The 27,696-nt window shown below is 44.5% G+C and overlaps 1 protein-coding gene across 11 annotated transcripts in view; it reads right to left on the reverse strand.

The window, feature by feature from the left end:
* The window catches only part of Pkd2l1 (polycystic kidney disease 2-like 1), a 100,692-nt gene that overhangs the window by 1,462 nt on the left and 71,534 nt on the right, over positions 1-27,696 (reverse strand). For 10 of the 11 annotated variants that reach the window (XM_030250972.1, XM_030250970.1, XM_030250974.1 and 7 more), the window contains 12 exons: positions 8,539-8,666; positions 7,954-8,207; positions 6,743-6,967; positions 6,350-6,578; positions 5,326-5,496; positions 4,966-5,147; positions 4,561-4,681; positions 3,266-3,364; positions 2,935-3,056; positions 1,314-1,431; positions 431-549; positions 55-178 (listed from right to left, as the gene is read on the reverse strand). In XM_030250972.1, the coding sequence (XP_030106832.1) occupies positions 55-178; positions 431-549; positions 1,314-1,431; positions 2,935-3,056; positions 3,266-3,364; positions 4,561-4,681; positions 4,966-5,147; positions 5,326-5,496; positions 6,350-6,578; positions 6,743-6,967; positions 7,954-8,207; positions 8,539-8,666 (1,892 nt within the window). Of the gene's footprint in view, positions 1-54; positions 179-430; positions 550-1,313; positions 1,432-2,934; positions 3,057-3,265; positions 3,365-4,560; positions 4,682-4,965; positions 5,148-5,325; positions 5,497-6,349; positions 6,579-6,742; positions 6,968-7,953; positions 8,208-8,538; positions 8,667-27,696 lie in introns of those variants that run through there. The other variant, XR_386483.3, reaches the window with a different exon arrangement.

A 27,696-nucleotide genomic window follows, 5' to 3' on the forward strand; every position in this document is an offset into this window, starting at 1 on the left:
TAAGATGGATTCCAGCAGTAAAGAACTCAGCGGACCCAACTGGAGGGCACTCACCATTCCTGGGGAGGGAGCCAGCTCCCCTTTCCTCTCCAGCATCTTCAGCTTTGAGCCTACAGCATCAATCTGGGACACAACTCCTTCCAGAACACACTGCAGCTGCAGAACTCTCCTTGTGAGCCTGAGTAGGATTTGAGAGAGACCAAGGAAGCTGAAATGGTGTCTGGGTGTGCACAGGAGTATTGTATTAGAGACAGTACTGTGGTGTTTGTCTAGATGGGAGGGAGGAAGGCAAGGCTCAAGCTTACAGGGAGGAGGGAGGGTCGCAGGGGACCAGAAACTCCCACTGGACCAGCAAAGGGAATTGGGAATTGTGGAGAGAGTCTCAAAAGATGCCACAGCCAGCCATCCCTAGGCCCTGGCCTCCACATACATGTCGAATTCTTCTCCAGAAACCCAGCTTTGTCCTCTGGCAGCCTCCGCGCCCAATTCGCCTGGGGGGCTGTGTCCAACAGACCGGCCTAGGTTCTCAATCTCAGCATTGAGGGTCACCTGCTCAGGAAATCGGATGTTAGCGGGAAGATGCTGAGTCTGGACAGTCACCTTCTTTTGATCCAGCCTCTACTGTGAATTACAATCCCAGTCTTAGCCTTCTGGTCTCTGTTCGTCCTCCCTATGTCTAGTGATACTGCCCTTGAATTTTCTGACCTCCACTTAATAAGGATGGAGCAGGCACAGTAGTCAATTTCGAAATTCCAAGAAAACAATTTCTCATGGAGGATCATCAAGGATTATTTTTTAAAGACTTATTTATTTTATTATATGTGAGTACACTGTAGCTGTCTTAAGACACTCCAGAAGAGGGCGTCAGATCTTGTTACAGATGGTTGCGAGCCACCATGTGGTTGCTGGGATTTGAACTCAGGACCTTCGGAAGAGCAGTCGGTGCTCTTAACCACTGAGCCATCTCACCAGCCCTCATCAAGGATTACAATCTTGCAAAAGCAATGGTTCTGAACGTTGGCTGTATGCTGGAATCATCTAGGAAATTTTAGAACGTTCTAATGTTATAATTAGCCCTACCACGCAGGGCATTCTGATGTGATTGATCTAGGACATGGGGACAGAGAGTGGGGGTGTCTAAAGGCTCTCCTGGATATTTAATGCGTAGCAGTTTGAGAACCATTATTCTAGAGAGTTCTTTCTCACTCATTTGTGGGAGGACATTCAGCTTGGATTTGGCTTAGATGTGGTGGGGAGGGAGGACAAGTAAGGGATGTGTATATACTTCTTGCCCACCAAACGGTCCTGCTCACCCTCTCCTCTTCCAGTCCCTGCCGCATCTGTTCCTGCTCCTCCTCATCCAGTATGTGGTCCCCATCCTGATCAAACCTGGTGAAGGCAGCGGTGATCTCGTGCTCCTCGTGCCCCAGTCTAAGAAGAACAAGGGGTTGAAGCAACTGTAACCACTCAAACCACTCCCAGCCCCTTCACCAGACTCTTGTCTTGATCTCTGAGTATTGCTCTCTAAAAAAAGAAGACCATATAGAAAAGCCAGGATCTTTGGGGTCTTCTGATTCTACCTGCAACAAGTTCTTTCGTTTCTCCTTCAAGTTCTGACTCTTACTGGCTATGTTAGAACTTCAGGATCTTATACAGAGATTATTCCATTTCTTTGCCCCTGAATAACCAGATGCCACCACCACAGCTCCAGGTTTCCTTTTCACTCCCTGCTCCTGAAATTCATCCTCCATAAAGAGAATAATCAATATTTTGAATTAATGAGACCTGAGAAGGGTGGAAGATGTCTATGATTCTTAGGTATTTGAGGAGCTGAGGGTAGAGGAAGAATCAAATCAAGTTCAAGGTGAACCTCGGTACTAAAGTGAGACCCGGCTCAAAACTAATAAAAGTACACATCTAAGATTCCCTGCTTTGGGCTGGTGAGATGGCTCAGCAGGTAAGAGCACCCGACTGCTCTTTCAAAGGTCCAGAGTTCAAATCCCAGCAACCACATGGTGGCTCACAACCATCCGTTACGAGATCTGACTCCCTCTTCTGGAGTGTCTGAAGACAACTACAGTATACTTACATATAATAAATAATAAATCTTTAAAAAAAAAAGATTCCCTGCTTTAAAGCCCAACTAAGCATCCTATTCCTTGGATCCAGTGGTGATGTTCAAGGCCTTTCCTAGCATGGACCTCGACCCTCAATCCCTCCTATACCTCACCATTCACTTGATAGCTTAACAATGCTCAACTATGCCGGGCGTGGTGGTGTACGCCTTTAATCCCAGCACTTGAGAGGCAGAGGCAGGTGGATTTCTGAGTTCGAGGCCAGCTGGTCTACAGAGTGAGTGCCAGGACAGCCAAGGCTACACAGAGAAACCCTGTCTCAAAAAACAAACAAACAAAAACAATGCTCAACTATTACACTGGCCTTCCTCTCTTGTCCACATGTAAGCTAGTCATTCTCTAAGCCCCTTTCCAGTCAACAGCTCTTCCTGGAAGCCTTCCTATACTCTTACAAAGGGCTGATAACTCTCCTTGGTCCATGCCTCCCTCTCTTCAACTCACTTCTGTTCTTGAACTTAGTCTTTGTCTTGGCTTATTTGCATACATACCTTTGGGCTCCTAGGACAAAAGATTATTAATTATGTCACTCCCTACTCATGCCTGGTCCACAGATGGTCCTCATAATATATTTACCCAATATTTTGGGTTGGAGGATATATAATAATAGGATTATTATATTGTTTGTAAGAGTCGTTGAACAAAGCCCAGAATTTGTATAGACTATGATCAGAGATCTGTAAAACAAGGTCATAATTCCTAAGTCAAGAACGCAGGTCCATAGACCAAGGCTGACCAGCAAATTTGAGGATCACAAACTTTTAGACCAATTTCAAAGAAGATTGGATTTCCATTTGCTCACTCCCTCAAGGTGCTGGTGAAATCTTCAAACTGGATCTCTGGTTCCCCACCCTTCAGGACCTTCTGCACATCAGAAACCCGCTCTTTCCTCAGGCGCAGCCTTAGTAGGGTCTTGTTGTAGCTCTGAAAGGCAGAGGAAGCAAGCAGACGTGCTGACAGGGTTCTCAGCACCTTTGGCTCCCATCTCCAACTGAAGACCTCAAGCCCCCAGGTACAAGTCAAAGGCATTCAAGAGCACAGGCGCCTGCACCAATCAAGAACAGTCCACCGTGGCACAGCACCTTAGAACCAAACCCCAGTGTAGAGATGCTATGCAGAGCCTGCGTAGTCACCTGTTTCAGGAAGTCAGAAAGCTGCAACTGATCCTTCTGGCCAGCCAGCTCCTCCTTGACCTCGGAGTATGTGTCGTTGATGATGGCCAGGAACATGTTCTAAAGGATAAAATAGAGACCTGGCTGCTTTTGTATTTTGACACAGGATCTTTCTATATATCCTTGACCATCCTATCTTGCTATGCAGACTAATCTGGCCTCAGACTCATAGAGATCTACCTGCCTCTGTCTTCCCTGCTGGGAGGGTGCACTGCCATGCCCTGCTTGTGACCTAGGTTTTTACCTCCAAACCCACTAAAAGCACTGAGCCTCTTACCCCAAGTCCCACACATAAGCTTTCAACCTCAGTACTCAAGTCCACCCATACCTGCCTCTCAAGAGCCTGAAAGTCCTCCATTGGGCACATATTTGTTAAGGACAGACCACGTTCACCCTTTGACCTGAGGTTCCTCATTCTCAGATACTACAGTGACCGTTCTAAACATCAAGCTATCCCAGCATGTGGCATGGACCTCCCCTATAAAAGGGCCCAGCAATCACTGAAGTCATCAGTTTTTCAATGTGAAGGTACAGATGTGCTCTCTTCTTTACCATCGACCCCAGTTCCATGCCTGCGTCTCCTTCAGTTAACCAAATAAGGACACCTTCTGTTAACATTAATAAAAATCAGACTCAGGGCCTTGGAGAGGTAACTTGGCACTTAAGAGCACTTGTTGCTCTTGCAGATGACCAGAGTTCAGTTCCCAGCACCTACACCATAGCTCACAACCATCTGTCACTCCAGATCTGGGATCCAACTCCTTTTTCTGATCTCTACAGGCACTAGGTACACATGTGGTACATGGGTATACATGCAAGCAAAACACATAAAATAACTCCTTGAAAATTAAAAAGAAATAAATCTCAGATATTTGAGTTGGCAAGAAGAGGGAATTACCACCAAACATTGGCAGTACAAGCCACCAGGAACTCCCCAGAGGAAAGGATCTCTTAGAAAACAGGTACAGAAGCGTCCAGAAGTCTCAACTTCTCCTCATAAGGCATCCCTCCCCTTTCTATCCTTGGAAGATGAGGAGTTGGTTTTCCTGGAAGGATCTGAAATTTCCTGTATACACACCACCTGGGCATCTAGCATGATTGCTACACTAACCAGCTCTCAGAAAACCCAAAAGACCACATGTAAGTTCTTTCCCTATGCTGTGAGAAACCAGTTATAATCCTAAGTGGGAGACATGTGGGGTCAAAACCGCACTTTGAAGGCCCTCTACATCACCAGCCCACAGAGGGACCCTCACCAGGAGCACGAAGAAGACGAAGAAGACATAGGTGACAAAGTACACAGGGCCCAGGATTCTGTTGGCATTGTCGATGGCATTGTAGTCAAAATCCCCAAGGATTATCCGGAACTGAGTGAAACTGAGAAACCAGATCTGGGCTTCATGAGAAGCCTAGCCAACAAGTGCCCCAATCCATACCCCACCCCACTTTCTTAACCATAAACAGACCCCTCATTGCACCTTATACAATACACCCAACATTGCAGACACAGCAGGTGGGGAAATTACTCGAGAGCACACTGCAGCTGCACTCAGATACCTTTAAGCATAGACACGCCCATACACCTTCCCTTCTTCCCCAAGGTCACACACACCCTGGGAGCTGGAGGGTGAGGGACCTAAGGGTAGGGGCAGGGCACACACATGCACTTGACGAAAGTGCTAAAGTTTTCCACTTGGGTCCCAAAAAGCAGGTAGCCAAGCTGGGCGTAAGCGAAGAAGACAATGAAGAACATGATGGCAAAGCCCAGGATGTCCTTGGCACAGCGAGCCAGGGTGGAGGAGAGCTGTGTCATGGTCTTGTTGAAGCTGATATACTTGAATATCTGCAAGGGTCATGGCAAAACAAGTGAAGGAGAGAAGGTGAAAAGCATAGACTACTCCAGGAACGGACAGACAGACGGAGGCCACGGATGGTAACAAATGAGGTGAGAAAAAGGAGATCCACGGGGCGAGGGGGGGTGGGGAGGGAGGGAGGGAAGCCTTGCGGGCAAGTCCGGGTACCTTGATCCAAGCAAAGAAAAGGTTGACCGCGTTCATGTTATTGTACTGAGTCTGCCAGAAGGCCAGGAACTCAAAGTCTGCATACGTGTCTGGCTGTTGCAGAAGCTTTCCCATCAGTCGGTTCACTTCCAGGGTTCGGAATATGTGGAAACCCACAGCCACGATGGAGAGCTGCCAGAGGAGTCATGGGGAGTGTCTGAGAAGTCAAGGGGATCTTAAGGGATGGTCAAAGAGGAGCTCCCAGAGGGGAGCCAAGGCAGGGGACATTTTCTGTTGTATGTTCACTAGCTGAGGTCCAGTTAGAACAGAACAGATGACCAGGGAGCAGCAGTAGTGTTCAACAGCCCAAGAGAGGGCTTTGGAGCCAATGGCAATATGAAGGTTGTAAAGAACTATGGGGAAGTGCTACCTGGGAACATGATATCCTCCAATCGTAGCACTCCTAAGCCTGTGTCAAAAGAAATACATGTGTGGGCCGGCAAGATGGCTCAGCGGGTAAAGGTCCTTTTTGCCAAGCCTAGCCACCTCGGTTTGTTTGATCTCTCTCTCTCTCTCTGGGACCCACATGGTAGAAAGAGAGAACCAACTCCCATAGGTGTCCCCTGACCTCCGCAAGTACACTGTTGCATGTGCACATGTGCACAAGGGCACACACACATACATTCACGCAAATAAAGGTAAAAAGAAAACAAAATGAGTGTGTCGTGTTTGTTAGTAGAAGGAGATAACAGTGAAAGGAACAGGGTGTCCAAACAGAGAAGAAAATAGCAAGGTTCTCAAGAGGTCAGGTCATAAGACAAAAGGCAGAAGAGATTCGGAAGAGATTCAGATCTATTCTGATCCAAAAAGGGAAAAGCAGAGCCCATTCACAGATAAGAGAGAAAGATGTGCAAGGCAAGATTTCCCAAGGTCTGAGCCAGGAGGCTTCAACCTTCCTCTCTGGGAGACTTGAGCCTCCAAAAGGAAGAACTCAGATGCCCCCACATCAAAGCAGAGTCCCTCCAGTATGCCCCACGTCCCTCACCAAGATGACCACCAGGTCCAGAATGTTCCAGACGCTGCTGAGGTAGCGAAGCCGATGCAGGTGGATTTCCAGGATTTCCTCCACCACATAATAGAAGATGAAGACACAGAAGACAACTTCACAGCCCACAATGAAGAAGTCCCAGTTATTCACATAGCGGATCAGCTTAACTGTGCGGATCTGCCAGGATGGGATGGTCCCTCCTGTGGCTGGAAACTCTACCACCAGTCTGTGAGGAAGATGAGAAGGTTAGTGGGGACCGGGCTGAGGCAGCTCCTCCTACTTCGCAGGCTCCCCACACCCAGCATAGGGGACCTGGTAGGGAAAGGTTTCAAGCAAGTCAGATGAGCCAGGAACCATGGGCAGAGAGTACGGTGTGGAAAGGGTGCTTACCTCAGAATACAGAAAAGATTGATGTTGGCATTGTAGACGGAGAAGTCGATAAAGACCACCCGAGTGCCCCTGTCCAGCCACAGTCCCTCCTGGAGTCCTTGGAGGGCCTCTGCACTGGCTTGTCGGGATCCTGGAAGATCCAAGTAGTAGCCACCCCCGCTGTAGCTTGTGAGCCTGCCCCAGTGGGAGGAGCCACCCAGCTCATTCTGGGAATGGTATGTCCACCTGCCGGAAGAAAAAAAGGCCATTTGAGCAAAGAGGTCAGAACCAGGCTAAACCCTCGCCCTGTAAGGCAATTATGAATTGCCTGGTTTCATAGTTGCACATACATTGATTATCTATAGATATTTACTGTACTATTTGCATGTATATGTGCATATATTATATGTGGTTCATACATAATTTTGTGAGAAACATATCTTATATGCCCTATAGGTGATATCACATATAGTGCACATAATATCACATATAATATTTGCCTTACATGTGTCATTTTTTTTCTTACTAAAACTTGTTTGGGAAGAGAGGGAAACCACTGTCCATATTTTAGAGCAAAGGAAATGAACACTGGGGAGTTCCAAGACAGTCGGCTATTTGGCCATTGTCCTGAAACTCAAACCTAAGTTTCTTTTTCACTAGGTGAATGCACTCTTGGAGCCAGGCTGTGTAGTTACATGAAGGAAACACTTGGGCCATAAACGCAGACGTGATCTTTCTAGTTCCTGTGGTTCCACCCCAGGATTCTCTGTTCTAGCGCCCCCATCATTCCTCTCCCTCCCCTTCCCGATTTCTTTCCTGCCTACACCTTCTCCTTCCCTATCCTCTCTACCCTCTTCCTCTCCTCTCTTCGTTCTTCAACTTTCTTCCATCCCTTGCTGCTTCCTGCATCAAGTCCCAGGAGTCAAGTACTCCAACCATGGACTTCTCTCATGGACCACACTGCCCAAGACACTCTGACTTCAAGAAAGAATGTCACCTTGTGTGGGGGGAACAAGGCTGTGTCTTTTCTGCTAATCTGCCTCCTTTATACCTGAATGGCACACACCAAAGTGTGTAAATGAGTCGTTGTTGAGGCTTAGGGAGAGGTCCCCTTGTCTCCTGAGATGCCCACCCTTAAGGTTTTTTAAGTTTAGTAGAAGTGTTTTCCACACCCTGGAGTGACGGGCAAGCTCAAAGGGGTGGCCCTACACTTTTGGCAGGGGCTCACTCACGCTGTGCCGTTCTGAGGTCCAAAGGGGAGCTGATCTTCTTTGTCCGGCGAGTACACATCATAACAGTTCAAAATGTCCTCCCGGAAGTCTTCATGAACCACACAGGAGTCATTGCGCACGCGCAGCTGCCGCAACCTTGGGGCTCCCAGGAGCAGGTTCTCATAGTAGATGAAGGAGTGGGAGCCACGCCCCAGGCTCTGGTTGTTGTACCACTTTGTCCAGTACAAACTGTCCAGGAGTGGGCCCTGAGCAAACTGGACCAGAAGCTGGGTTGGGCCTGGTCCAGCCTCCTGCTTACTGTACTGCATGATCTTTCCCTGAGCCCTCAACTTGCCCCTAGCCTCTACTGTTTGGACTCCCACAGTTGACTGCGCTAACTCTGTTTCCTGCTGGTCAACCCCCAGATGGATACCCTCACCTCTCTCCAGCCTCCACCTTCACCCTAGCCCAATCTGTTAATTCGGCTTTATCCTTTCATTTGCCCTGGTTCCAGACTGACCCTCTGCCTTGTGTCTCAGACCATTAAGAAGGAGAGCCTAGGGGCGAGGGTGGGGGTGGGGTGAAAGCAGCGCCATCCGTACTCACATCCCAGAAGTCTGACATGCTGCTGATGGTTTGGAAGGAGACTCCAGAGTCGGATGGGGTGTGTAGGAACAATTCAGACATCACTTTGGTGTAGTAATAGGCACTAGAACTTGTCATTCCGTAGGTCACTAGAACACAACCCAAGGGGCATGTCCTCAAGGTCCACCTCCCCAGAAGAGTCAGGAAAGCCCACTGCCCTGGGATCAGGTGGAATAGGAGGAGCCCATCAGACTTCTCCCAGAGGTCTGGGGAAGGTGATGGTACCACTAGGGGTTCCAGGAGATGTTTTAGGGAAAGGTGTGGCAGCAAGAGTAGCTTCGCCCCACTTGGTAATTCAGTTGACATCGTCATTCTGAAATCTCACTTTTCTCCCTAGACTCAGCTTAACTGTCTAGTTCTTCTGTGCTAGAGCTCAAAGATGTCTGCACTGGGCAAAGCTTCCCTTTATTTATTTGTTCTTGATTTTCGCTTCTGAATTCTAGAGTAAGACTCAGGCTAAATGTCTTGCAATAGAGAGGAAACCTCATGACTTCTAGCGTCACTGATCCTAAAGCCATCGGAGTGACGGGTAGGCATAGTGGGCACCATAGTGGGTGCCAGCATCTCCTGGGATCAGGGTTCATTGCATTGCAGATCAAAAAAAAAAAAATCTGACTTCTGTTCTGAATAATGGCACCTCATTCAACTGCTTTAATGCCCCAGCCCCAGCCCCAGCCCCAGCCCCAGCCCCAGCCCCAGCCCCAGCCCCAGCCCCAGCCCCAGCCCTGTGTGTTGAAAATAGAGAAGCTCTAAGTTTCTGTGCTTAACGGCAGAGTTTAAAATGTATACACCACTTTTTCATAGGTTGTCCCTCACTCTGGGCTAGTCTGATGTTTCCTCCTGACTACATTCAGGTGATGGGTTTGAAGGGAATGGCCTCATGAGTGATGTTGTGTTCATCGTAGTGCGTCATACAGAAAATACAGGTTGTCTGTTGATGCCTTACTGCTAAAGTTAATTCTGATCCCTTATTAAGATGGTGTTTGCTAGGCTGCAGTGCTGCACGCCTTTAATCCCAGCACTCGGGAGGCAGAGGCAGGCGGATCTCTAAGTTCAAGGCCAGCCTAGTCTACACAGTGAGTTCCAGGACAGGCAGAGCCGTTACACAGAGAAACCCTGACTCAAAAAAACACAACAAACAAACAAACAAACAAAGATGGTGCCTACTATGTTTCTTCCATGTAAAATTATAATTTTCTCTTTTAGAATTAATATACATTTTGGGATGTAGAGTCTCACATTCTATAAATATCTCATTCATCTTTCACCAATGAGATGCAAGTATTTATTGATGAATTTTGTTTAATTATTACCAAGATGATCATCAAATGGTGAGTTTGTTTTCCATCAATTATTTCTTTTACATTAGCCAATTGTGGTTGTTTGAATAATAATGGCCGCCAGGGACTCATATATTTGAAGGCTTAGTCACCAGGGAGTGGAATCCTTTGAGAAGGATTTCAAGGGTTAAGTGGTGTGGCATTGTTGGAGGAAGTGTATCACTGAAGGTGGGCTTTGCCAGATCCAGCCTCTCCCTCTCCCTCTCCCCCTCCCCCTCCCCCTCCCCCTCCCCCTCCCCCTGACTACATATCAGGATGTAGCTCTCAGCTGCTGCTCCAGTGCCATGCATGCCACCGTGCTCTCTGCTATGATGATGATGGGCTAATGCTCTGAAACTGTAAGCCAGCTCCCAGTTAACTGCTTTCCTTTATAAGAGTTGCCTGGGTCATGGTGTCTCCTCACAGCACTAGGGCAGTGACTAAGTCATCTGTGGTCTTTTCAGTTTTTCCCCATATGGGTTCTAATTTGTTATTATTATTTATCGTGTTACTCAATGGACTTGTTTGTTTGTTTGCTTGCTTTGTTTTGTTCTTGAGACAGGGTCTCTTCTATGTAGTCCTGGCCGCCACTGAACTTGCTATATAGATCAAGCTAACTATAAACTCACAGAGCTCTGCCTGAGTGTTGGGCCAAAACATTTGGGCCATCATACCGGCTGAGTTTTTTATTTTTAACAAGGTGAAAACCTAAAATCAATATGTAATATGAGCTTTGGAGATGGGTCCTGGGTTACACTCTCTTTTGTGTTAGAACAGCTATTGGTAAAGTAATTGGTGGAATTGTAATAAGGGTTGTTCATTAAATGGCAGTATTAGATCAATGACAAATATACTAATTTTGACAATAGACTATTCCCCACCTTAAAAATTAAGGTATTTGGGAGTAACGAGGCTTTACGTCATTATGTCTTTAAATTTACTTTCAAAAGATAGTGGGGGAGGGTAGGACTAAGGAGTATCTTCATATTTAAGTATTTAAGTGAATCTATTAATTCTTTATATTTTTATTATAATTCCCTGTATGTGTATAATCCTGTTAGAATTTTTAAAATAGGATTTCTCAGCCTCTTGAAAGCAATTCCTTTAATTTTTTTTTCTCCAGTGGAACTCAGATACTAATATCTGAGTCAACTTTAAACCAGAATTAATCAGAAGAGATAATAAAGTTTATTTCATATTGATTAAGGAAATAGTTCATTAAGAGGCTATAACAATTCTAAACACACATGCAGCAAGCACTTTTGCACTCAATTTCATGAAACAACACCACTGAATATAAAAGCATAGATTGGCCTCAATGCAATAAAAGTGTGTGATAAGATGCACCAATGTCTGGAGAAACAGCCCATAGCACAGGAGGAGTCTTTACTAGTGGCACATCTAACTGAGTGCTAACACCAGGAATATATAAAGAGTTTTTTAAATCAAATAATAAAGCAGTCTAATCAATACATGTGCAAGTGAAATGAACAGTTTTTGAAAGATGAAGTACAAGTAGCTAATCATATGAAACTATCCTACATGTTTAGCATCAGAGAAATGCCAATCAAAAGCATGCTAAGATTCTCCCACACTCTAGCCTGAATGGCCATGATTAAGGAAATAACAACAATAAATGCTGACAGGGATGGAAGTGGAAGGAAACCTCATATCCTGTGACTAGGAACATAAATGCGACCATCCACTGTAGAAATCGGTGTGGAGGCGCCTCACGAAATCACAACTAGAACTACAGTGTGCTCTGTCTGCAGATGCCTGGGAACGTCTGTAAAGGACAGGCTAGCCTAACAGTCACCTGCAGGCCCATGCTCACTAGAGCAGTGTTCACAGCCAAGTTATGCAATCAGCCTGCGTGTCTGTCCACAGGTGAAAGAAAATACGGCATATGTACTATAAAGTCAGTGGCAAAGGGGAATGAAATTGTATCATCTGTAGAGAAAGAGATGGAATTGGATCATTATATTAAGCAATTAGACCCAGAAAGAAAAATACCAAATATTTTCTCTCACATGTGGATCCAAGCTTGATTTTACTCACACACACACACACACACACACACACACACACGCCACATACAAGCACTCACACAGGGGTGTGGGTATAGAAGGAAGGTACAAGAAGAAGAGGAGGAAGAAGAAGAAGAAAGGGGTAAAAGGGGAGGTTATTATTAAGGAGTGAGTCTAATCAAAGTTTTTGATATACTTGAATGAGGTATCTTTATGAGGGATGGAAACCTGATATCAGGAATTTAGTTCTCATCACCCATGGAGTAGATGGAGAGGACTCCCACAAGCTGTCCTCTGACTTCCACATACATGCTAATGGCATGTGTATGTATGCATATACAAAGTAAATTAAATAAACAAGTACACCACGATGTATAGAAATACACACGAATAAAAACACTAACTTTATTTTTCGGATCTTGGGACACACGTTTCCTTCCCATCCAATTTAGGAAAAGAAAGATTTGTAGACTGGAGCATGTTTAGAGAGATCCCTGGTTACAGCTACAGACATCATACTTCATCGTGGAAGGGCATTAGCAAAGACAGGATCATTGTTCCTCGAATTATCCCATTCCACTCTAATAACAATGTCCAGGACATGGCCTTAGTTCTAACTCGTGTCTGAGGTTATCTGTCCACAGTATCTGGAGAGAGACAGATGCTGAGATTGTTATACTGCTGAGTGGCCACTAGGTGGTACTCTTAGCCCCAGGGTTTTTCTAGTCCAGGTTAAATTAAAGCTTAGAACTATTGTAGCTCTGAATTGCTGTCAACTACCTAGGGGAGCTTAGTAGCTTCAGTCTTTTGTCTGTTTGCTTGCCTGCCTGCCTGCCTGCCTGCCTGCCTGCCTGCCTGCCTGCCTGCCTGCCTGCCTGCCTGCCTGCCTGCCTGCCTGCCTGCCTGCCTGCCTGCCTGCCTCCTTGCCTCCTTGCCTCCTTGCCTCCTTGCCTTCTTGCCTCCTTGCCTCCTTGCCTCCTTGCCTGCTTGTTCTGATACAGAGTTTCATGTAGCCCTGGCTGGCATTGAACTTCTGTGTAGATAAGGCTGATCTAGAACTCCCGAACCTCCCTACTTTCCAGGTGCTGTGATTATAGCTGCCCTTGCATCTGGTTTTGCTTTTGTTATTTTTCCAGTGCTGAGAAGTGAACACAAGGTTTTGAGTATGCTGGACAATTATCTCCCATTGAGCTATAGGCCTGACCCTCATAATCTCTGATTATTTTCTGAGACAGTAAAACTTATGTTTTCTAAGAAAAATGCCATCAGCAGGTAAAATGCTTATTAACACACAGAAATCCAGTATTCATTCCCCTAAACGAATCTTTAATTAAAGTTTGTATGTGTAAAAACACCAAGATGGAACCTTAAGATCTTTTTAGATTAAAGTCTAAACTTGGTTTCTCCATTCAAATACTCTCAATTCCTGGGAACAGAAAAGATGGCCCATACTTTAGTGCCACACAAACTCCAGTAGGATCTGTGTGACAAGTTCCACAGACTGAGGCGAATGACCTCAAAATGAGGAGGCCTCTTGGAACCGATTGTGGAACTCTTCGCTGGAGAAAAAATATTGAGCCGTAGTTCTCATGGCAATCTATCTGTTTTGTTTTTTCTTATTCCTTTTCTTATTTACAAGTTCCTGCTAGCCTAGGCCAAGATCTTAAGTGAGAATGGGTAAGAAACCATCCCTAGAGATGGGGTCACTAACATGACCTTATCCCCAGGGAAACCAACACTTTACTTTTAAAATAATTTACAAAACTATTGTGATAGATAAAAAATTTCCCAACAATAAAATTTCATATGGCTACATGTGTGTCATTGGAGGTGGATTTTGGTATATGGTAAAGAAAGCCTTAATTAGAAAGAAATAAATAATTTAAATTTACATATTGAAGATTTATAAAAAATCAGGTATTAGATGTTAAATAATAATTGACCATGGGGCTGGAGAGTTAGCACAGCGGTTAAAAGCACTGACCATTAAAGATTTATTTATTTTATTTTTATTTTTTTTTTAAGATTTATTTATTTATTATATGGAAGTACATTGTAGCTGTCTTCAGACACTCCAGAAGAGGGAGTCAGATCTCGTTACGGATGGTTGTGAGCCACCATGTGGTTGCTGGGATTTGAACTCTGGACCTTCGGAAGAGCAGTCGGGTGCTCTTACCCACTGAGCCATCTCACCAGCCCCCATTAAAGATTTATTAACCTGCTTCTGGAAATATGCTCCTAGCCTTGGACAACAGCCCCCATTGAATATATATTTTTAGAATTGTTATATTTTGATGATTTATAGTGATGTTACCTGTTCTGTTTGTGATTCACTGAATACATAGTTACAGAGTTGTAATGCTTGGATGATTTTTGTGCTTTACTGTGCCAAATGATTTTTGTTGGTATTTGTGATTGCTTCACTAGATACAGTTTCTAAGAGATGTAATGTTTAGTTGGGTTTTTTTTAATGTATAAAATCCCCTGCTTGAGAGCTGCAAAACACACTCAGATTCAAACTGCCTCTATGTTTGTTTCTGTTTGTCACCATCGAATCTTTATCCACCTAGCTTCAAAGACCCTCGTTCCAGGGACCCCCATACCCGACTGGGGTGGTCCGTGGCACTTTAGAACATTTATTTCTGTATCAAGGCTCAGCATCCACATGGAACCTCTTGAATTCAGCTCTGGGGGGATCTGATGCCCTTTTTAACCTCTGAGGGCACCGGGCCTGCACATGATACAAACACACATACAGCTGAAACACTCATAAGGAAATGCTCGGTGTTCCTTGTACATTTTTATTTATGAACATTGAGTACTTTGTTCAAAAATGTACTTTAAGGTAGTAATAACAAAACATTATATCTCAGTTACTCTCAAATATTAATGTGTGTGTGTTTGTGTAGGGGGGCGAGAGAAAGGGAGAAAGAGAATAATAAAATGAATAAGAGATGTTTTTTGTCACCACTTAGCCAAACTGTTTCAAATACCATTGATTTTTTTTGATGTAGAGTGTACTATCAACTCAGATTATTATAAAGATGCTTTCTAGATTAATTATACAGACACTATTTAAAGTCTAACCTTGTGCAAAATACTTTGCTAAGTGTCATGATGTCAAACCTCAGAAAAGTTCTACTAGAGAAGATTGGGTTAGGTTTTGTGTGTGTGCATGTGTACGTGAGAGAAAGAGAGAGAGAGAGAGAGAGAGAGGTGTGGGTGTCACTATGTAGCCCTAGTTGGCCTGACAGTCACTGTTTATACTATGCTGGCCTTGAACTCACAGCCTCTGCCTCCCAAGTGCTGAGTTTAAAGGTGTTGCCCTAGTTGGGGTTTTATAGCTATGAAGAGACACCATGACCAAGGCAACTATTATAAAAGAGTTAACTGGGGCTGGCTTACAGTTTCAGAGTTTCAGTCCATTATCGCCATGTCAAGAAGCATGCAGGCAGATGTGGTGCTGGGGAAGGAGCTGAGAATTCTACATCTTAAATCTGAAGGCAGCCAGGAGGAGACTGATCCCACACTGGTGGAGCTTGAGCACTAGGAAACCTCAAAGCCTGCTCCACAGTGATGCACTTCTTCCAGCAAGGCCACACCTCCTAATAGTACCACTCCCAAGCATTCAAACACATGGGGACCAAACCTATTCAAACACCACCATGCTCAGTTAATATTCAGTGTTTAATGGGTTCTCGGTCACTATTTGTTATGCTGGACAAATAGTAGAAGAGGGTTTACTTTATTTTATTATTTTTAAATATGTATATGTGTGTCTGATGTGGGAGATATGCATGTGTCCATGGAGCCAGAGGAGTTGGATCCCCTGAACTAGAGCCACTTGATGTAGGTGCTGGGAATTGAACTCAGGTCCTTCAGAAGAGCACTGAACGCTCATAATCACTGAGCCGTCTCTCCAAGCTCCCGTGGAAAAGTTAAAAAAAAAAAAAAAAAACCAAAACACTAAAATACAGAGTAAAATGAAGCAAATCATATTCAAACTGTATTTGACCCGTGAACAGTGTAATCAAAATAGCTGAAGATTGCTTGTGTGTAGTAGATTGGAAAAGAATCTGGCTCATTCCTTCGTTCAAAAGAGAACAGTAATTCATTGATGACTTGAATAAGCTCAGTCAAGCCAGACCTGGGCTCACCTATCAGGAATTTCAGTAGACTAGGAACTTCTCACAGTGTGGTCAGTCTGCCTCATGGTCATTCGGGAAGTTGAACGGAGGCTTGTTGTAGTGGCTATTCCTGGTTGTCAACTTGACAATATTTGGAATGAACTACAATCCGGAATTGGAAGGCTCACCAGTGACCCTTATCTGGAGGCTTGGAGATCCTTATCTGGATCTTGGTTTGAAGATCTTGAGCCATAGTGGCTATGGATTCCAGAAGATTGAATCTCCGAGTTAAGGAACACACCTTTAATCTGGGCTATGCCTTTCATCTGGGATTAAAGGTGTGGTGGAACACACCTTTAATCTGGGCTACACCTTTTGCTGGAGACAATATAAGGACATTGGAAGAAGGGAGTCTAGCTCTTGCTCTTGCTCCTTCGCCTGCTTGCTGCGTGAGACTGAGTAACTGCTAGATCCTTGGACTTCCATTCACAGCTGCGACTGAACCATTGTTGGGAATTGGGCTGCCGACTGTAAGTCATCAATAAATTCCTTTACTATTTAGAAATTATCCATAAGTTCTGTGACTCTAGAGAACCCTGACTAATACAGAAGTTGGTACCAGGAGTGGTTCTAGAGTAACAGAAGTACAAGGATGAATCTTTTAAAATACTGGAATTGGCTTGTTGATCCACCAGCACTTTCAAATATTGAAACCTCTCCAGATTCTCTCCCTCCTGGGAGCTCAGAGAATTTTGAAGACCCATGGTTGAAACTATATTCCGAACTTAAAGAAGCTAATGCCCTTGATTTTCTTAATGAATTAGGTGATTCAGTGCACAAAGCTTTCTACAAGATGGGGAAAAAATCGAAAAATGATTTTACTGGCTGGCTGCTCTTAGTATCTGTGGAAAAAATGATGAATGAAAGGAAGGAGTTGTGTGATAAAATCGAAAGGCTCCAGACACAAGTAAACGATCTAAAAGTTGCTAAGTGTGTCCTTGAGGAGAATCTTCTCTCTTGTAGCAATAGAGCTCAAGTTGCAGAAAATCAAACAGAAACTCTCATTGTAAGGTTGGCTGAACTACAGAGAAAATTCAAGTCTCAGCCTCAGAGTGTGTCGACAGTTAAAGTAAGGGCTCTAATTGGCAAAGAATGGGATCCTACAACATGGGACGGGGATGTGTGGGAAGACCATGTTGAAGCTGAGAATTTTGAATCCTCAGATTCTCAAGGGTTTGCCCCACCTGAGGAAGTAGTACCCTCAGCCCCACCTCTTGAAATAATGCCTTCCCCACATGAGGAAATTAATTTTGCAGAGTCTGCTCACGGCCCACCAATAGTTTCTTCTAGACCTGTAACCAGACTCAAAGCAAAACAGGCTCCTAGAGGGGAGGTAGAAAGTATAGTCCATGAGGAAATTCGCTACACTACTAAGGAGCTTAATGAGTTTGCTAATTCATTCAAGCAGAAACCTGGTGAATATGTGTGGGAATGGATTTTAAGGGTGTGGGATAAGGGTGGAAGGAACATAAAACTAGAGCAGGCTGAGTTTATTGACATGGGTCCTCTGAGTAGAGATTCTAGGTTTAATACGGAAGCTCGCATAGTTAAAAAAGGTGTCAAAAGTTTGTTTGAATGGTTGGCTGAGGTGTTTATCAAAAGATGGCCTACTGGAAATGACTTGGAGATGCCTGATATTCCGTGGCTTAGTGTTGATGAAGGGATTTTAAGACTTAGGGAAATTGCAATGCTAGAGTGGATATATTGTGTAAAGCATAATTGTCCACAATGGGAAGGTCCAGAAGATATGCCTTTCACCAGCTCTATAAGACGCAAATTGGTGAGAGGGGCACCAGCACATTTGAAGGGTTTTGTTCTTTCCCTTTTCCTTGTGCCAGATCTTAGCATTGGAGATGCTTCTGCTCAATTAGATGAATTAAATTCACTGGGTTTAGTTGGATCCCGAGGTAACAAGGGCCAGGTGGCAGCATTGAATCGCCGGAGACAAGGTGATCCTAGTTATTATAATGGACAGCGTAGACAAAAGAATGTTTATAATAACATACCCAGTAATGGTCAGCACAGGAGAGGTGAAATTTATAATGGCATGACTCGCTTGGACCTTTGGTACTGGCTAATCAATCATGGTGTTTCCAGGAATGAAATACATAGGAAGCCTACTGCATATTTGTTTGATCTGTATAAGCAGAAAAATTCTCAAACAAATGAAAGAAAGGCTACATTAGATCGTGGTAAACAGCAATCTCGGCCAGTGAATCAATTTCCAGACTTGAGACAGTTTGCAGATCCGGAACCCCTTGAATGAAGGGGTGGCCAGGTTCCTCTGAGGAAGGATCTTGATAAGACACTCAAAGGTTTTGCTGTTACCCTTTCTCCAGTTCTTCCCCAGAGGGACCTACGGCCTTTTACAAGGGTAACTGTACACTGGGGAAAAGGAAATAATCAGACTTTTCGGGGTCTGCTGGATACTGGTTCTGAGTTGACACTGATCCCAGGGGATCCCAAGAAACATTGTGGCCCTCCAGTTAAAGTAGGGGCTTATGGAGGGCAGGTGATTAATGGAGTTTTGACTGATGTCCGACTCACAGTAGGTCCAGTAGGTCCCCGGACACATCCTGTGGTGATTTCCCCAGTTCCAGAATGTATAATTGGGATAGATATACTCAGAAATTGGCAGAATTCTCATATTGGTTCCCTGAACTGTAGAGTGAGGGCTATTATGGTTGGAAAGGCCAAATGGAAGCCTTTAGAGTTGCCTCTGCCAAAGAAAATAGTGAATCAAAAACAGTATCGTATTCCTGGAGGAATTGCAGAAATTACTGCCACTATCAAGGACTTGAAAGATGCAGGGGTGGTGGTTCCCACCACATCTCCATTTAACTCTCCTATCTGGCCAGTGCAGAAAACAGATGGATCATGGAGAATGACAGTTGATTACCGAAAACTAAATCAGGTAGTAACTCCAATTGCAGCTGCTGTACCAGATGTAGTTTCCTTACTTGAGCAAATTAACACATCTCCTGGCACCTGGTATGCGGCTATTGATCTGGCAAATGCCTTCTTCTCAGTACCTGTCCATAAGGACCACCAGAAGCAATTTGCTTTCAGTTGGCAAGGCCAACAGTATACCTTCACAGTTTTGCCTCAAGGATATATTAACTCTCCTGCCCTGTGTCATAATTTAGTTAGAAGGGATCTTGATCGTTTGGATCTTCCACAAAATATCACATTGGTGCACTATATTGATGACATTATGCTGATTGGACCAAGTGAGCAGGAAGTAGCAACCACTTTGGACTCATTGGTAACACATATGCGTATCAGAGGATGGGAAATAAATCCAACCAAAATTCAAGGACCATCTACCTCAGTGAAATTCTTAGGAGTCCAGTGGTGTGGGGCATGCAGAGATATTCCTTCTAAGGTGAAAGATAAGTTATTGCACCTGGCCCCTCCTACAACCAAGAAAGAAGCACAACGTTTAGTGGGTCTATTTGGATTCTGGAGACAACACATCCCTCACTTGGGTGTGTTACTTAGGCCTATTTACCAAGTGACTCGGAAAGCTGCTAGCTTTGTGTGGGGCCTGGAACAGGAGAAGGCCCTTCAACAGGTCCAGGCTGCTGTGCAGGCTGCTCTACCACTTGGACCATATGACCTAGCAGACCCGATGGTACTTGAGGTATCTGTGGCTGATAGAGATGCTGTTTGGAGCCTCTGGCAGGCCCCTGTAGGTGAATCACAGAAAAGACCTTTGGGATTTTGGAGCAAAGCTCTACCATCATCTGCAGACAACTATTCTCCCTTTGAAAAACAGCTCTTGGCCTGCTATTGGGCCTTAGTGGAAACTGAACGTTTGACAATAGGACACCAAGTTACTATGCGACCTGAACTACCCATCATGAGCTGGGTACTATCAGACCCTGCAAGTCATAAAGTGGGACGCGCACAGCAGCAGTCTATTATCAAATGGAAGTGGTATATACGTGATCGGGCCAGAGCAGGTCCTGAAGGCACAAGCAAGTTACATGAAGAAGTTGCTCAAATGCCTATGGTTTCTACTCCTGTTACAATGCCATCTGCTGCCAAGCATGCACCTATAGCCTCATGGGGTGTTCCCTATGATCAACTGACCGAAGAGGAGAAGACTAGAGCCTGGTTTACTGATGGCTCTGCACGTTATGCAGGTACCACCCAGAAGTGGACAGCTGCAGCATTACAACCCCTTTCTGGGACAACCTTGAAAGACACAGGTGAAGGGAAATCTTCACAGTGGGCAGAACTTCGGGCAGTACACATGGTATTACAGTTTGTTTGTAAGAAGAAGTGGCCAGATGTACGATTATTCACTGACTCATGGGCTGTAGCCAATGGATTGGCTGGATGGTCAGGGACTTGGAAAGATCACAATTGGAAAATTGGTGAGAAAGACATCTGGGGAAGAAGTATGTGGATAGATCTCTCCAAATGGGCAAAGGATGTGAAGATATTTGTGTCCCATGTAAATGCTCACCAAAAGGTGACTTCAGCCGAGGAGGAGTTCAATAATCAAGTGGATAAGATGACCCGTTCTGTGGACAGTCAGCCTCTCTCCCCAGCCATCCCTGTCATTGCTCAATGGGCACATGAACAAAGTGGTCATGGTGGTCGAGATGGAGGTTATGCTTGGGCTCAGCAACACGGGCTTCCACTCACCAAAGCTGACCTGGCTACTGCTGCTGCTGATTGCCAGATCTGCCAACAGCAGAAACCAACACTGAGCCCCAGATATGGCACCATTCCTCGAGGTGACCAGCCAGCAACCTGGTGGCAGGTTGACTACATTGGACCACTTCCTTCATGGAAAGGACAGCGTTTTGTTCTTACTGGAGTAGATACTTATTCTGGTTATGGATTTGCCTTTCCTGCACGTAAAGCCTCTGCTAAAACCACCATTCAGGGACTGACAGAATGCCTCATCTATCGTCATGGTATTCCACACAGTATTGCTTCTGACCAAGGAACTCATTTCACAGCCAGAGAAGTACGACAGTGGGCCCACGATCATGGAATACACTGGTCTTACCACATTCCCCATCATCCTGAAGCAGCTGGGCTGATAGAAAGATGGAATGGCCTTTTGAAGACGCAGTTACAGCGCCAATTAGGTGGTAACAGCTTGGAAGGCTGGGGCAGAGTTCTTCAGAAGGCAGTATATGCTTTGAATCAGCGCTCGATATATGGTACAGTTTCACCCATAGCCAGGATTCATGGGTCCAGGAATCAAGGGGTGGAAAACGGAATAGTTCCACTTACTATCACTCCTAGTGACCCTCTAGGAAAATTTTTGCTTCCTGTCCCCATAACTCTAGGTTCTGCTGGCTTAGAAGTTTTGGCTCCAGAGAGGGGAGTGCTCCTACCAGGAGCTACAACAAACATTTCATTGAACTGGAAGCTCAGACTTCCCCCTGGTCATTTTGGGCTTCTAATGCCTTTAAACCAACAGGCTAAAAAAGGAATAACAGTGTTAGGAGGGGTGATAGATCCAGATTACCATGGGGAAATTGGATTACCTCTTCACAATGGTGGTAAGCAAGATTATGTCTGGAGTGCAGGAGATCCCTTAGGGCGTCTCTTAGTACTACCATGTCCTGTGATTAAAGTCAATGGGAAACTACAACAGCCTAATCCAAGCAGGATGACAAAGGACGCAGACCCATCAGGAATGAAGGTATGGGTCAATCCTCCAGGAAAAGAGCCAAGACCTGCTGAGGTGCTGGCTGAAGGTGAAGGAAATACAGAATGGGTAGTAGAGGAAGGTAGTTATAAATACCAATTAAGGCCACGTAACCAGTTGCAGAAACGAGGATTATAAAGTAATATGAATGCCCATTGTAAATTTACTAATGCGTTTGCGATTGTACGAGGGATAGTTATATCATGTTAGGCGTATTTACAACCTTGTTATTGTTTCATGTGAACATGAGATATTATTTGTGTCAAGTTGACAAGGGGTGGATTGTAGTGGCTATTCCTGGTTGTCAACTTGACAATATTTGGAATGAACTACAATCCGGAATTGGAAGGCTCACCAGTGACCCTTATCTGGAGGCTTGGAGATCCTTATCTGGATCTTGGTTTGAAGATCTTGAGCCATAGTGGCTATGGATTCCAGAAGATTGAATCTCCGAGTTAAGGAACACACCTTTAATCTGGGCTATGCCTTTCATCTGGGATTAAAGGTGTGGTGGAACACACCTTTAATCTGGGCTACACCTTTTGCTGGAGACAATATAAGGACATTGGAAGAAGGGAGTCTAGCTCTTGCTCTTGCTCCTTCGCCTGCTTGCTGCGTGAGACTGAGTAACTGCTAGATCCTTGGACTTCCATTCACAGCTGCGACTGAACCATTGTTGGGAATTGGGCTGCCGACTGTAAGTCATCAATAAATTCCTTTACTATTTAGAAATTATCCATAAGTTCTGTGACTCTAGAGAACCCTGACTAATACACTTGTATACTGCTGAATGGTAGCACACCAGCCCGTGTTCAATGCCTAGCTTCTGTGAGGACTTGCAAAGAAAATACAGTTTTAAAAGCAAGCTGATCAAATTTGGAAGCTGCTGTGGTCTGAATCCAAATGAAGATCAGAGATGCTGAGGGTTGCTTCTTAGGACAGTGATTTTTCTGCCTGTCACCTTTGTTCCTCTTTATCCTACCCATAAGCAAGCAGCAGCATGTGACATCTGGAAAGCTTGTTAAAGGTCATATTGCTGTAGCACTGGGTGGGGCTCAACATGAGCACCGCTGCTGTGTCCTGTGCAGGCTGATGGTTAGCTCTGACTATCCTCCATGGAGACATCGAGAGGCCATGGGTCACCCCATCTATTTCAGTGATTCTTAAGGTTTGGGTTGAAAGGAATCAATTGTACCTCTCCCGGAGCTCTTACAACCTCCCTGGAATTTGAAGGGCATTTATGCAGACCCTTAGAGCATGCCCTCCCCATCGCAGAGGAGAATCTGAGTTCCATGCCCACCCGAACCGCTAGGTGTCATAGCAGGGCATCACGTCCTCAGGTCCACTGGGGTGGGAGAAGATTGGAAACCGTGTGTGTTGGTTTTCCCTAGTGTCTCTCCACTGCCTCCCATTAGTTTCTATTCAGGTAATAAGAATTCCAAGTTGACTTTATTGGGAAGAAGTAGCTTGCCGTACTGTAATACCTGGCTCAGAGATTTCTGAAAAGGACTGGACAGCACCATCTCACGATCATCCTTTTCCTGTACCACGAAAAGAAAGGACCAGAGGGTCCACTCCTGTGTCTGGACACCGATTCTGGTCGCTGTGCTGGGCACTGGCACACTTCCTCATTTAGTCCCACAAGGAACTCTATGGTGACTGCTTCGAGGATCCCCACTTTCCAGCCTCAAGTAGGGTATCTCTTGCTCCAGGTAAAGAAAGGAATAAAGTCAAGATTCAAATGCAAAAAGGAGGCTGAGTGTGTACTGCTCCGGGAGCAGAACTGCATTCAAGAGTGAATTTATGGGGCAAACAATTCGGTTCTGTAAAAGACAGAACTTCTAATCCACTGCTGTTTTCTGATATGAAATGGCCAACATCTCAAGCGCTCCTTTTACTTGTGTGACTATCAATTAGCGGCAGTCTGCTGCTCCACCTGCTTTGGGTAAAGCAGCTCTTCCTGATCCTTCAAGATGTGGCAAAGGAGTATGTTTTAGGATTTCATTGCTGTGAAGAGATACCATGACCGAGACAACTCTTTTAAAGGCAAACATTTAATTGGGGCCGACTTACAATTTCAGAGGTTCAGTCCATTATCATCATGATGGGAAGCATGGCAGCCTGTAGGCAGACTCGGCGCTAGAGGAACCAGGCATTCTACATCTTGATCCCTAGGCAGCAGGAGGGGGCTCTCTCTTCCATACTGGGCAGAGCTTGAGCATAGAGACCCCAAAGCCCAACCCCACAGTGACACATGTCCTCTAACAAGGCCACATTAGCAGGGCCTAATAGGGCCACTTCCCAATGGCCAGGCATATTCGAACCACTGGGGAGTGCATTGTTCTTTCAAATGGTGGCACTGGATCAAGGAATGGAAGCCAGCAGAATTAGAGTCAGAATGCTGAGTGCTAGTATGTCCCTTTTCCTTCTAGGGCATAATTCCATGCAGACTTTAGAGACTAGATAACGACTTCATGAGATGCTGTGGAGGAGATTCAGTGACCAGAAGGATTTATGGTCCAACACCAAGAGTAGATGGCATCTTCCTCCCCGCCCCCCTTTTCCTCCCCTCTTCTTGGCAGAGATGAAATCCTCTGCTAAGCCATATTCTATACTCATGACCTCTCGGGTCAAAGTCACAGTTGCACAGCATAGTAATGATTCCACGATTGATAACTTGGTGTGCCTCAGTGTACATTATCTACCACAGCACTTACAAAAACCTGGGAAAGTAGGAACTACCATCTCCATTTTATGCAGGTAAACTGAGGTCAAGAATGTTGTTAATAGTGAGTTCCAGGACAGCCAGAGCTACAGAGAGAGACCCTGTCACAGGGTCATACATGTATGTCACATGTATGTCACAGATACATACATACATACATACATACATACATACATATCAGTTCTTCAAAATTCAGGCATTCAGACTCCCATCTCTCTTACCACAGAGACCAGAGTTTTTGTTTGTTTGTTTGTTTTGTTTTTTGCTACCATACTGTATGTACTACATGAAAGGACCACTAACCACAGTAGATCCTTCTGACAGAATACTCTGACTTCTAAAAGTTAATCTTTAGACAGGGGATGGATCAGGGAGGAGTTGGAGGAGGCAGTAAAAATGGTCAAACCTCAATACAAGAAATTCCCAAAAAATTCATTAAAAGAATTAATCCAAACACCCAAGATTATGCAAGATTATGTTTTTAAGTTTCCTCATGAGCAAACTCCAGAGTTTAGTGTCTGAGTCAGACAGTGAGTTGCAGTGAGACTTGGTAAATTCAACACTTCACTACCTTAAAAGGAATGCCAGATTCAATCAAGACATTTTTAACTATACTAATGGGACCCTCTGACCAAACAAACTGTTGGTAAAATTTTATGTGCATGCCTGCTATTCATTCTGAGCACTCCCAAACTGTCTTATAGGTAAAGCCATATATGCCATATATATAAATATAAATATATTTACTTTATGAGTATTAAACATGGATTATGAGAGGCAATTTATAAAAGTAGCTTTCATTTTTAACATTTAAAAATCAATTTTATAGCCCATGTACTAAATATAAACATAATCAACACCAATGCTCCTGAAGTTTATTTACATCTTGTTATTAATCAATGTGCTTTTAAAAAATTTTCCATACTCAACATTGGACACTATGCAAATTACTTGTATTTTCTTCTTTTCTTTGACTGCCCAGGAACCTCGGGCATTGTTCTCCTTAAGAGTCTTTATTTATTGTAAGTTTTCTGGTACAATTTATCTTTCTCTCTTATCTTTTTCTAGCTCTTGTGCTATGTCTTCTATTATATTTCTAGTGGGTTATATTTTATTAGAGCTGTGCTTTTTTTTTTAATGTTCTTCTGCATGCCCCACCTATGTTCCCTTTAGACATGGGCAGGACATAGAAATACGTTGTTATTAAAGAAGTCTGAATGTTGTAATTGTTATTAAACATTGTCATCGTCATGAACTTGAGTAACAGCATGATTTTATCCTCTCCTGGGCTTGGAGTCCAGTCCTCCCTTTTGAACTGATGGGAGAGGAGCCCAGCTCAGAGCAGCAAGCAGTCAGCACAGTGCTGTGGGCTGTACTTTCCCAGGAACTACAACCCAGGTCACCTAGCGCTGCAGAGCGCCTTCCTGCCCCCAGTTACCACCGAACACAACTGTGCTCTGCCAGCCTCTCCTTGGGCAAGATCAGGATCCATTTCCCGCACGAGCTGGCAAGACCTCTGAAGAGCTGGGTCGCCTAGAAAGCAAAATGTCTAAGTTCTTTTTGGACCTGCTCCATTCTTATGTCAGAAACTGGTTGTTTCCGGCTGGCAAGACAGCTTGGTGGGTTAAAGCACTTGTAAAAGACTGGTGGTGAGAGTCCAGTCCCCTGAAGCCAGGTAGAAGGAGAGAACTAACTCCTGATAGCTGTCTTTTGCCCTTCACATGTACAGTTGGCACTTGCACACCTGCATACAACACACACACACACACACACACACACACCATAGTAACAGTAATTAAAAAAAATTTTTTTAAAGAAAGTGAATGGGTTTTTTTTTTCTAAAAAAAAAAATGACCCCTTGTACACTGTGTGGTTATGAACCTTGCTTATTTAAAATATGTTTTTATTATTCTTAGCTATGTGTATGGATGTGTTGCAGAGGGAAGAGGTGGGTATGGGCACGTGTGTGTGCTTTGCCGGTGAAAGCTAGAGGCATGGAATCCCCCTGAAGCTGGAGATACAAAGCCTGTGAGCCACCTAATGTGGGTGTTAGGAATCAAACTCAGGTCTTCTGGGAGAGCAATAAATATTCTTCATTGCTGAGTCATCACTCCAGTCCCAGGGGGGAAAAAACTTTTAAAAGAGACCACCAACAGCCAAGAAACTAACCCCAAATCTTAACAGACTGGAGATTACATGAAAACAAAGGGTTTCTGTATAGCAAAGGGAGTACCGGGGAGCTCGCAGACAGCCAAGTGTAAGGACACCTTTAATACTTCAGACAAAGGACTGATATCCAGACGTCTCAAAGAATTGCAGAAATGAAATTGCAAGGAAATCAAATATTTTCACATTTCGAGATCCAGAGCCCTTTGTCCTCTCCTAAGTCAGGACGAATGTTCAGGTCACAGGTTCTCGGGCTGTCTGGGGTCTCTTCCACCCTGACACAGACAGCCACCCTGCATATACAGCCTTCACTCTTCTACTGGTCTCTTCAGCAGTGGTTCTCAACCCGTGAGCTGTGACCTCTTTCAGGGGTTGAATGACTCTTTCACAGGGGTCACCTAAGACCAACTGCATATAAGGTATTTACATTATAATTCATAACAGTAGCAAAATTACAGTTATGAAGCAGCAGTGAAATAATTTTATGGTTGGGGGGGGGTCACCACAACAATGAAGAACTGTATTTTTTTGGGTCGCAGCATTAGGAAGGTTGAGAACAGCTGGACTAGCGTCCAAAGAGTTGACACTTCTATATATTCCACAGCACCCCTCAACGTATCTCCTTGAGCCCCCTCTTGGTACTCGGTTTATTAAGAAGTTCTCAGAAAAGATCACCTATCTCTCCGGAAATTGGACTCAATGTAATTTTTATCAAATACATAATTAGGGTTGGGCTGAGAGGAGGGCAACTATTTCTAGTTTCTCTTACTTGGAATACTGTCTACTGTCAAGAGTAGTCTTTCCTTAGGCCTTTCCTATTCCCTCCTCCACAGCACCTGTCAGAGTAGAATAAAGACCCTGCTGTGAATTGCATCAGATTGGTTCCTGTCTGTTTTTTTTTAATGGGGAGGGGGGGTCTGGCACTACACTTCCAAATGCCTTCCCCACTGTTCTTCATCATAATATAATTTTATGTGGGGTCCTTTTCTGTCCAATCAAAATGGCACATTACAAAGCT

The sequence above is a fragment of the Mus musculus genome, chromosome 19 (assembly GCF_000001635.26).
Source record: "Mus musculus strain C57BL/6J chromosome 19, GRCm38.p6 C57BL/6J".
NCBI lineage: Eukaryota > Metazoa > Chordata > Mammalia > Rodentia > Muridae > Mus > Mus musculus.